General features: G+C 43.4%; 1 protein-coding gene across 1 annotated transcript in view; it reads right to left on the bottom strand.

Moving 5' to 3' along the window:
- Hsepi (D-glucuronyl C5-epimerase) overlaps window positions 1-12,489 on the bottom strand; it is a 208,722-nt gene that overhangs the window by 17,800 nt on the left and 178,433 nt on the right. Inside the window, exon 11 of the mRNA XM_080270673.1 lies at window positions 7,076-7,238. Within this exon, the coding sequence (XP_080126799.1) occupies window positions 7,076-7,238 (163 nt within the window). The remainder of the gene's footprint in view (window positions 1-7,075; window positions 7,239-12,489) is intronic.

Here is a 12,489-nt window from a genome sequence, read left to right as displayed (position 1 = left end):
TGCCCCATGTGGAGCACAGGAGACCGGGGTTAGGCAAGTTGGTCCTGACATTTAAGATGAGAGTGACCAGCCTCACTCATCCCTGAGTGGCATTACGCATGCAATATATCCTAAACACCTCTTGAATATAAACCTGCACAGGCTCAATCCGACTGGAACGCCTTAATTACCCACTAAACCACCAGGTGCGATAATTTGGTTATAAGGTTACCACACAGCGTAGTAAATGGTTTCCTGGTGTACAGGACACCCTTTGGTTTGTCACACAGTGTAAAGTCACCCATAGGCAGAAGGAAGTGGAAAGAATGAAGGAAAGAACAGAAGAGGAAGGAAGGACAAGAGGAAAGGGCAGACACCAAAAGCAGCACTACATCGAGTGGGTAGATGGTGAGCATCCCCACCTACTACAAATAAATATAACTAAATATCAATGGTAATGAGTACATGGAATGTAAGAGGAGCGAATGATGAGGTGAAAGAGAGAGAGATTGTCCAGGTGCTTGAGGGTGCGAAAGTGGATGTATGTGGAATAACTGAAACAAAATGGAGAGGAGAAAGTGTGAGAGAATGGGAGTATGGATGGGGTATATGTGCAGGAGTAGATGAGAATGAGAGGGCAAAAGAAGGAGTATGTATAGTTGTGAGTAAAAGATGGAAGAAGAGCATAAAACAGTATGGATCAGTTGGGTCAAGGACTGTGTGGGTAAAGTTGAAAGTTGGAATACAAATGTGGGCGATTGTGTGTGTGTGTATGCGCCAACGCAAGATCGTGCTAGAAGAGTGAGAGAAGAGTTCTGGACAAATCTGGAAGTGTGCATGGAAAAGTTTGGAAGGAATGAGAGAGTGTTTTTGATTGGTGGTATGAATGGTAAAGTTGGTAATGTGAAGGTGGATGGAATAGTTGGTGAGTGGGGTGTGCCTGCTGAGATAGATGAGAATGGGAGTGCGTTAGTGGACATTTGTGCTGGGAGGGGGTTGGTGATAGCCAATACCCTCTTCAGGCATAAAATGATCCACAGGTATACATGGCGAGTGATGAGAAGGGTGGGTGGTGAACTGAATGAAAGGCAATGATTGATTATGAGTGGATGAAAGGATGCGAAGATGTGTAAAGGATGCAAGAGTTTATAGAGATTGGGGGAGTTGACTTTCTGACTACTACTTGGTGGTGGCCAGAATTAGGATACAAGTAAGATGGAGGAATAGAAGAAGGGAAAGACGAGAGGAAGTTGTTGCAAGGAAAGTGGAGAGGTTACAAGAGGATGAGAAAAAGGCAGAGTATAAGAGAGAAGTGGAGGAACGATTGGGCAAATATGAATTGGAGCAGATGGGAGACGTGGAAGGTGTGTGTGTAAGATATTTACAGAAGAAATATGTGCAGCATGTGATGTGTTGTGTGGAAGGAAGAGAAGACGGAGGGGGGTGCAAGGAACAGCGTGGTGGACTGAAGAGGTGAAACAGGCTGTGGCACAAAAGAAGAAAGCATACAATGAATGGATGAGAAATAGGGGCGTGGAAGAAGTTGAGACGTAGAAGAGAGAGTTATATGTGGAAAGAAAGAGAGAGGTGAAATGATTAGTAAGAAAGAGTAAGAAGAGAGTGGATGAGGAATTTGGAAGGAATTTGAGTGTAAAGTGGAGGGACTGTAAGAAAATGTTCTGGAGAGAAGTGAAAAGAGTAAGACAGGGTGGAAGTGAAGTTAGCAGGGGAGTGAAAGATAAAAATGGTAGATTACTAGTGGAGAAGGGAGAAAAAGTGAGCAGATGGAGAGAACACTTTAAGGAATTGTTGAACGTAGAGGATGGAAGTAATGCGAGTATAAGTGGCTGGGGAATGGCTGGGAGAAGGAGGGAGGTGAGAAGACAGGAAGAAATCAGTAGGATAGAAGTTGTGGAAGCAATGAAGAAAGTTAAATCGGGGAAAGCCCCAGGAATTGATGGAGTGTGTGGTGAAATGCTGAAGCATGGGGGAGAGATAGTAGTAGAATGGATGTGGAAGATGTGCAGATTGGCCTGGGAGGAAGGTAAAGTCCCGTAGGATTGGAAGTCAGGTATAATTATTCCCTTGTACAAGGGAAAAGGGGAAAAAGAAGTGTGTGGTAATCATAGGGGCATTTGTCTTCTTAGTATAATAGGAAAAGTGTACGGTAGGATACTTATAGACAGATTTAGAGAAAGAACAGAGAAATTAGTTGGAGAAGAACAGGGAGGCTTTAGGAAGGGAAGAGGTTGTGTAGCTCAGATATTCATTCTTAGATCTTTAGTGGAAAAGTTTCTAGAGAAGGGAAAGAAGTTGTATGCAGCTTTCATGGATTTGGAGAAAGCATATGACAGGGTGGATAGACAAGGATTGTGGAAAGTGTTAAGAATATATGGAGCAGATGGAAAGTTGTTGAATGCTGTGAAGAGTATGTACGATGGTGCAAAGGCTGCAGTGCGTGTGGATGGTGAACTAAGTGAATTTTTCTCTTTGAAAGTTGGTTTGAAACAGGGATGTGTCATGTCTCCATGGTTGTTCAATCTGTAAATGGATGGGGTACAAGGTAGGGTAGCGGATGTTGGAGTGGCCCTGGTGAGAGAGGATAGTGTTTGGAAACTCCCTGTGCTGTTGTTTGCAGATGATACTGTGTTGTTGAGTGAAGACGAAGGGGAGCTGCAAGGCTTGGTGGATGAGTTTGAGAGAGTGTGTAAGAAATGGAACCTAAAGGTGAATGTAGGGAAGAGTAAAGTGATGGTCTTTGAGAAAGGTGAAGTTAGTGAATGTACAGCGAGGTTGGATGGTGAGGAATTGGAAAATGTGAGTACGTTTAAGTATTTGGGTAGTGTGATGAGTAAGGATGGAGGTTTGGAGGATGAAGTGCTTGAAAGGGTACAGCAGGGAAGAAAGGTTGCTGGTTCCTTGAAAGCATTGATAAGAAACAGGGAAGTGAGCATGGAAGTGAAAAAGTTACTACATGACAGTACAGTAATCACTCCAATATCCGGATCAATAGAGCCATCGGTAGGTTCGGATATTGGTTTTGTCCGGATATTGGGCCCCAGCTTATGGACTTGTACTTACGGACCCTAACACAGAGAAACACCTATACAACTCCCTCCGGACATGCATAGCACCTATTTAACACCCAAATCACACCAATAAGGCACATAAATGACTGAAATAAATGCAATAGACACATAAAATGTGGGTTTAGAAGTATGTTCATACATTAATAAACATTCTGGTACTTATGGACTCTAACCGAACCTAACCTAACCGAACCTAACCGAACTCTGAAAAACCCATTCCTACTGCACATGCATGAGGTAAGTTTAGTATGGAAAGAAGTACAGTATGACACTTTCTGGTAAGTATAGTATGGGAAAAAATACAATATGAAACATTCTGGTAAATATAGTATGGAAAATAGTACAACATGAAACATTTTGGCTACTTACAGCAAGTCCCTGGCCACCTCGATGAATAACCGCCTCCTCTCGGACTCTGACAGTAAGAACGATTTCCTGAAGCACTTGCACTACACTCTTCCTGAAGTCTTGCACTGAACTTAGTCACTAACACACAGAAGTCCGTTCTTTTCACAGTGTTCACTTTAGTCCAAATAATGTTCCATTAAATTTAAGTGTTGCACATTAACTTTTCCCAAGTTTTTTTAAGTTTCCAAAGCCAAAACAAAGAAGGTTAGTTACGTTAAATTTCTTTTCTACTTAGTCTTTTCTCCCAACTTGAAAACCTTAACACAACACACCGTTTTTTTCACTGCACAACACTCAAAATTCCCGTGTGGTCTAGTGGAGAAGTTCTTGCTGTTTATTCACTGTCAGAGCCCGAGAGTATCACTGGCAGGCGTCCAAGGGGTGCATCGGTGGGTAGTGGTGATGGCGTACCGACTACAGAAGACTCTGAAGACAGCCGCAAACTCACGTCGAGCGGTGACTCCACTGTAGCTGATGTGCTGGGCTGTGGCTCGGAGCATGAGGGCCTGTCTTGGGGAGGCAACGGAGTGGAACCAGGGCTTGGCACAGCGGGGGTCACGGGCCTGAAAAAACTGTCAATCGTTGACTGACGCAAGGACCGACGATTCTGGCGATTGATGATGCGCTGCCGGAAAGCACGCACTTCCTCCACGAGTCCCAAGGGCCCCATCTCCCTGTCGCAGTCCGGGTGTTCCAGGTAGTCTAGGACGAACTCTAGATGTTCCCGGAGTGCGCTCAGCTTGGGGATGGCTGGAGTAGTGTCCTGCTGGGCGGAGTCTGCATCATCATCGCCTTCGTCGTCGGAATCTTCAAGTTCGGGACTGACACCAGCAACCGAAGACGCGATCTCGATATCAGACAACGTCTGATACCCAGGATCGCCTCGTCGTCGTCCAACCACTCACGAACATCGTCCACATCAACATCGTCGCCGTGCGTACGTAGCCGTGCATGGAAGTCATCCACGTCAAACCCTAGGAAATCGTACTCCACATCTGTTCCGAGAAGCAGACGAGACCAACCATTTTCAAGAGTTTTCACAGGGACTTCCTTCCATGCACTAGCCCAGTTGTACAGCGCAGACTTGATGTTGTAGCGGCGAAGGTTTTCCAAAGTCCGCTTGCCTCGAGTGTCACGTCCTTCCCTGCGCTCGTCCTCGTCCTTGAGAACCACCATCACCTCGTCCAGGAACTTCCGACGGTACAGGCGCTTTGTTGCCACGATCACTCCTTGGTCCATTGGTTGAATGAGAGCAGTCGTATTAGGTGGCAGAAACATGCACCTAATACGGCCATTCTCAGCAACCAAGTCCTTGTCGCACGGGTGGGCAGGTGCATTGTCGAGGAGAAGGAGAGCCTTTACCTGGTCGCGAGGAATTCCCAGTGTCTTCGTCTGGTAATGTATGACCTCCTTGACGAAGTGATGGTGAAACCAGTCTTTGAAAATCACAGCTGTGAACCATGCTTTCAAAGAATGGTACCATACGACAGGAAGGACATCCATCACCCCACGAAGGCACCGAGGCTGCTTTGCACGGCCAACAATAACGGGCTTAAGCCGGTGCATGCCGTTAGCATTGGCACAACACAAAGCAGATATCCGTTCCTTAGAAAGCTTGCGGCCAGGTACACGCTTCTCCGTCTCATCGGCGAGAGTGTTCGTTGGCACCGAGCGATAGAATAGGCCAGTTTCGTCAGCGTTATAGACTTGACCGAGAGTGAGGCCCTCCCTGTCGATCAAGCCTTTCACCTTGTGCCGAAACTCGTCCACTCCATCCTCGTTAGCGTCCAATGCTTCGCCATGTGCTTTACGGTTAGTAAGGCCATGTCGCAACTTGAACGCGAAGAGCCAACCCTCGGATGCCTTGAAGTCTAGGGCGTCGTGAAGCCTTGCAAACTTCTCAGCAGCAGCCTTCAGCTCCGTTCCACGTACCATCACACCAGCTGCACGTTGCTGTCGATACCAAATCAACGTGGAGCGGTCGATCTCTGCATACTTGGGAGTAAACATAACCTTCCTCTCCACGTTGCGTTTGCTTCTCGACGAGAAGTCAGCCGTGTACTGCATGAGCTTGTCTCGGGAACGCTTGATATCAAACAAAGTCGACCGGGCCAGGTTGAACTCGCGGAGAATGCGAGAGGAAGACCAACCCGCATCAACCTTCTCCAATATCTCCCGTTTCTTCTCCAGAGTCAACACCACTCTCTTCCTTTTCTCAGGAGGCGGGGCCATCATCACACACACTAAGAGTAGGGCAGAGAGCAGCAGGAGGCCTTGCAGCAAGTACGGCACCACCACAAAAGCGAGCACGTGGGCAGCCATGACGAACAGCGCAGGTCCAGTCGCGGTGAGAGACAGGCGGGAAGTGGGGATGATGCAGCGGCGCTCTATCGGACGTCGGAGGAATGACGAACCAAAACAATGCTCTCACGCGGCGCGCGCGGCAAGTTCAAATTACGGACGGCAAAAAATCGGTTTTTTTTCCAATTTTTTTGGATTTTCGGACCATTTTGGGAATGTTTGATCCCAGGACGATAAGGTTCGGTTAGTGGGGATGTTCGGTTATTGGGCGTCCGGATATTAGAGTGATTACTGTATTGTGATACCAACTCTAATGTACGGAAGTGAAGCTTGGACATTGTTGGAAGGACACAAGTCAAGAGTGAGAGCAGTGGAAATGAGTTATTTAAGAGGAGCCTGTGGGGTCACATGGAGAGACAGGCTGACGAATGAGGATATAAAGGAGCGTTGTGGTGTGGATGTGGATGTGATAGGAAGCGTTATGAGGAACACACTGAGGTGGTTTGGTCATGTGGAGAGGATGGAGGGTGAAAGACTGACGAAGAGAGTGTATGTGAGTGAGGTGGGGGGGGGAAGAGGGAGGGAGAGGCCGAGGATGAGATGGAGGGATGGGGTGGAGAGGTATATGAGAAAGGGGGGTGTGAGTTGGGAGCAGGGCAGTGAAATGGCGGGGGACAGGGCGACTTGGAGGCGATTTGTTTGTGGCCACCCCAAACAGGATTGAGGCGTTTGGCAATAGATAGATAGATAGATCAATGGGGGAAGCCATTGTAAAGGTTTTTGTTTTCGTTTTTAAAGGCTCCAACATGCTTGCATGTGTCGGCCTTGGTCACCTAATGGCGTCTCTCAACGCTGCACGATCTATTGCAGCCTCCCTGTTCAGTCCCTTAACCTTGAAGTCACACTTATGACCTCGTCCCATGTCTTTCTCGTCTACCCCTCATAGCTGTCCCCCCAGCCTGGGGGGGGGGGAGGACCATGTTGATGACTTGGACTGACAAAGGGCCCACTTAAGATGAGTTGGAAACTTGTTTTTGAGTGGGTGGCCCCTGACCGAATATATATCCCCACTGAACCCATCTTATAATCATTTTGCTATACCTTAAATTGCTATGAAATGCATTATCGCATGACTTGACGTAACCCCAACTGTACCAAATGCCCCAGTCATGAGAGGGTAATGGTGACAGTATTAACTTTTCCAAACTCCTAGGACTTACTCTTAGCTGACTAAAATCATCTAGTGTTACTTGTGAAAGAATACAAGAGCTATCCCGATCATGAGATGATACACTTACCTTGTGTAGCATTGGTAAGGAAGAGTGTGGTTGCACGTGTAGCAGCAGTCAGGTACTGTGTCTGGCCCGAAAGGTGAGCCGCACGCACCAGCAAGGACATGGCTTGACCCTGAGCCATCGCTGAGTACCACCCTGAGTCCAGTTCTAACACTCCACTGATCACCTGTTGAGATAACTGCATTATCACATGAGTGGAAATTTGAGGTAATATAGGTTAATTAGGTGAGGTTTATTAAGACACTATAAAAATATGCTTTTATGTAAAATAGAACTAATTAAAAACCATACAATATGATGCTAATAAACCTACATATACTGTACTGTACTATGACACTCCTCCCTCTCTTGTAAGCTTTAAAGATTATATATATAAATATATATATATATATATATATATATATATATATATACAGTATATATATATATATATATATATATATATATTTATGAGGCGTCTAGCGGCAGAGTGACGTATGCACCAGGGGGTTACTTACGAGTAATTGAAGCTTAAATTTGAAGAATGTGTACATAAAAGGTATAAAGAAAAAACTAATGTTGTTTTATATAAACGTAATGCTCTCAAAAAATGCAATTTAATGAATCCATTGTTTAAAAAAAAAAAAAAAAAAAAAAAAGACAAAACCAAACACACAAAAGCACACCCCCCCATTGGGGGTCATACACAAAATATTAACATGGGTTATAATTATGTGATCCAAATAAAAATAAACATGAAAATTAATAAATTGTGAAAGCTTTATATTAATAATGCAATTTCTTGATTTTTGATTAATTTTTATATTGTAAATTTTTAACTCAAAGCACTCAAAATGGGCAGAGGACAGTCAAGCCCATCAACCACGTGAGAGGTTTAGGGGGACACTGGTGGGGGACTGACTGAGGCTGGGGACTAGTACTGAGACACGGCCTCCCAATGGCTAGCCGCTCGTGGCCCGTATGTCCTTCTGCCACGTGGGAGCAGACTTTCTCTATCAGTTTTTAAGGCCTAAAACACGCGATGCTTGCCTATCTGCCAGCCAGCCATAAGGGTTCTGTTTGTATGTAGCTTTATACAGGGAGGATCTAGAAGGTTCCACCTACATATTGGCGGGAATAACTCACCATCAGCCATTCTGGCGCATAAGTCACTCTGCCACTAGACGTCTCATATATATACAGTGTGTATATATATATATACTGTATACAGTAATCCTTTGCTATCCGATGCACTCTGTATACGATATTTCGCGTATAAGATCGATCTTCTTTAGTACCCTTGGCTCTCTAAACGATTGCTCTGGCTCACACTTACGATCGCACGAGCACGGTCGGTCCAGTGTTCCTCAGTGCAAGTCGATTGGCATTTGTCTGGAATTGCAATCGCTGTGCCAAGGATGATGGTGCGGCCACCCATCAAAGCCAGCTTGGGCTACAAGTAGCGAACTGGGCTACTTTTGGAAGCCCTGCACTACTAAATTCTGAATTTAGCTACTTCCGACTTTTTGGGCTGCTTTAAAAGTAAGTTGGGCTAACTTGGGCTACTAATGAGACGAAAGTCAAAGGTTGATTAGTGATTATGTATCATTTAAAATATAGCCTAATATCATTACCTTTTGAAGACACAAAAAGATCATGAATTATAATTTATCATATCATCCCTCTTTAAATTTCTCGCACTCTTGTATTAATCCCTGACTGGCTATTTACTCCAAACTGAACGTATGAGACTACCACCCCAGTCAGTTGTGTGTTCTTCATCCACGACTCGTGGATGCAGAAGCAGACCTTGATAATCTTCAGCTGCGAAGACGTAGTCGTGGAGACTTAATGAATAATTATTTAAATATGTAATTATAATGAGGTGCAAGAAAACACTTTCCTTTAGTTCCTAAAATACTTTCGTTAAGTTGAAAAAATGATTAAGTCCAACAGTAAGAGTTATGTTTTGTAAAGAAGAAAACAGCTTAGTTCCGCGAATGTAAAAGAAATGACATAATTTAAAGAAAAGAGAAGTAAATTTAGTTAATGCAATAAGTAAGGAGTTCTGTGTTAATTAGGCTTACATCACTTCGAACAAACTTACAGGAGCATTAATGGAACAGCATTCAACTGGTAAGTTGTGCACAGTTAAATTATTTGCGTCTGTATGTACATACTCTTGGAGAGTGAGAGAGAGAGAGATACTGTAGACAGATATATTGACAGATATGTATATATATTCATTCATTCATTATCCAATCCTACGTTGCCCCATGAGGAGCGTAGGAGCCCGGGGCTAGGCAGTTGGTCCTGACATTTAAGATGAAAGTGACCAACCTCACTCATCCCTGAGTGGCATTACGTGAGAAATAAACCCCAATCATCCCTTGGATATAAACCTTCACCAGCTCAATCCGACTGGAGCACAATAATTACCCACTAAACCACCAGGCACCAAAATTTGGTTATATGGTTACCACACAGCGTAGTAAATGGTTTCCTGGTGTACAGGAAACCATTTGGCTTGTCACTCAGTGTAGTGTCACCCATAGGCAGAAGGAAGAGGAGAGAATGAAAGAATGAAAGACAGAAGAGGGAGTGTAAAATCACCTGTAGGCAGAAGGTCAAGGAAAGAATGAAAGAAAGATAGAAGAAGATGGAAGAAAAGAAGGATGGAGGAGAGGACAGGGCAGACACCCAAGAGCAGCACTACATTGAGTGAGTGGATGGTGAGTGCCCTCACCTACCCTGATATGTATATATACTGTACATAATTATTTTGGGCTACTTTATACCGAAATTCACTACTTTCGAGGCCTGTTACCGCTACTTTTGGTCACAAAAATCTGGCAACCCTGGCTCAGCCTAGTCTTTCCCACACACCCGTTTGATTCATTAGCTTTGTATTCCTGTGCATTAGTGATGTGATCTTCACTATTATTTCATGCCTAACCTCAAGTACAAGTTCCGTGATGTCTTCCAAGCGGCCTGCAAACTCTAGAGCCTCTGATCTCAAGCCTAAGAGGGCCAGGAAGAGCTTAAATTTGGAGTCCAAGCTCAACATCACTAGGCGTTATGAGGGAGACGAAGAGGTACACTCCATTGCTCACGCCCTTGGTCTGGCCCAGTCTACAGTATCAACAGTGATTAAGAATGCTGCCAACATTAAGAAGGCTGGTGAAACGAGCTTGTCAAACCTTCCGTCGATTGTTTAGTGTTTTGGGTGAACGGGGAGTGAGGAGCGAGTGTTTACGGTGCCGGGACGAGTTTGTGTGACACGTAAGTTTTATAAGTCAGTGTTTATGAAAATGTTTCAAATTCTAAGTTGGATATGTGTTTTTCATTGCTTTGTGATTGTTATCATTAGAGCACATAAAACATCTTTTATTTATAGCCTCCCTTGTCAAACCGTCCGTCGATTGTTTAGTGTTTTGGGTGAAGAGGGAGTGAGGAACGAGTATTTACGATGCCGGGATGAGTTTGTGTGACATGTAAGTTTTATAAGTCAGTGTTTATGAAAATGTTTCAAATTCTAAGTTGGATGTGTGTTTTTCATTGTTTTATGATTGTTATCATTAAAGTAGAGCACATAAAACATCTTTTATTTATAGCCTCCCTTGTCAAACCTTCCGTTGATTGTTTAGTGTTTTGGGTGAAGAGGGAGTGAGGAACGAGTGTTTACAATGCCGGGACAAGTTTGTGTGACACGTAAGTAAAGCACATAAAACATCTTTTATTTATAAAATATATGGTACACTATAGTTTAAGGGCACATAAATTTGAGTCTAGGAACGCATCCCTATTTTTCCCATTAAACCTTAAGTTCAGTATACGATTACTCGATTTACGATTCCCTATTCAGGAACGTAACCCAATCAGATAGTGAGAGAGACCAGTATGTGTATATATATATATAATATCTATCTATCTATTGCCAGACGCCTCAATCCCATTTGGAGTGGCCACAAACAAATCGCCTCCATGTCGCCCTGTCCCCAGCCATTTCACTGCCCTGCTCCCAACTCACACCCCCCTCTTTCATATACCTCTCCACACCATCCCTCCATCTCATCCTCGGCCTCTCCCTCCCTCTTCCCCCCTCCACCTCACTCACATACACTCTCTTCGTCAGCCTCTCACTCTCCATCCTCTCCACATGGCCAAACCACCTCAGTGTGTTCCTCATAATGCTTCCTATCACATCCACATCCACACCACAACACTCCTTTATATCCTCATTCGTCAGCCTGTCTCTCCATGTGACTCCACAGGCTCCTCTTAAATAACTCATTTCCACTGCTCTCACACTTGACTTGTGTCCTTCCAACAACATCCAAGCTTCACTTCCATACGTTAGAGTTGGTATCACAATACTGTCATACAGTACCTTTTTCACTTCCATGCTCACTTCCCTGTTTCTTATCACTGCTTTCAAGGAACCAGCACCCTTTCTTCCCTGCTGTACCCTTTCAAGCACTTCACCCTCCAAACCTCCATCCTTACTCATCACACTACCCAAGTACTTAAACGTACTCACATTTTCCAATTCCTCACCATATATATATATATATATATATATATATATATATATACAGTATATATACAGTATATATTCCTCCCTTTCCTTGGGGGAAGCAGCCTAGGTATATAGATAGATAGATAGATATATATATATATATATATATATATATATATATATATATATATATACAGTATATATATATATATATATATATATATATATATATATATATATATATATATATATATATATACAGTATATATATATATATATATATATATATATATATACAGTATATATATATATATATATATATATATATATATACAGTATATATATATATATATATATATATATATATATATATATATATATATATATATATATATATATATATATATATATATATATATATATATATATATATATATATATACTGTATATATATATATATATATTATTTCATATCAAATTGTTTATGAAGGCTTCAACATGCTTGAATGTATCAGCCTTGGTCACCTAACGGAGTCTGTCCACAATGCTCGATCTCTAGCGGCCTCCCAATTCTGTCCCTTATTCCTGAGGTCACACTCTATGACCTCATCCCAGGTCCTTTTTGGTCTGCCACTCACAACCCTACCACTGACATTCACACTTCTCACACTCTGCACTCAATTGTCATCTTCCATCCTCTCAAAATGCCCAAACCATCTCAATCTGCCCCTCCTTATCACATCATTGCCTCATATGAGGCGATATGCAGGCCCCCCCTGGTCACGCTGATCATCTCATATGAGGCCACGGGTCTCCATGCCATAATTTCAAACATGAGGAAGTGTCAGTGGCTTCCATGGGAAAGGTGACTCTCCCTCTATGCCATCAGAGGTGTTACCAAGCCCTGCCATACTGCAGT

Source organism: Coenobita brevimanus, chromosome 42 (genome assembly GCF_032717465.1).
Source record: "Coenobita brevimanus isolate Jiangsu-jjx chromosome 42, ASM3271746v2, whole genome shotgun sequence".
Taxonomy (NCBI): Eukaryota; Metazoa; Arthropoda; class Malacostraca; order Decapoda; family Coenobitidae; genus Coenobita; species Coenobita brevimanus.
This window is presented reverse-complemented; position numbering and strand designations above follow the sequence as displayed.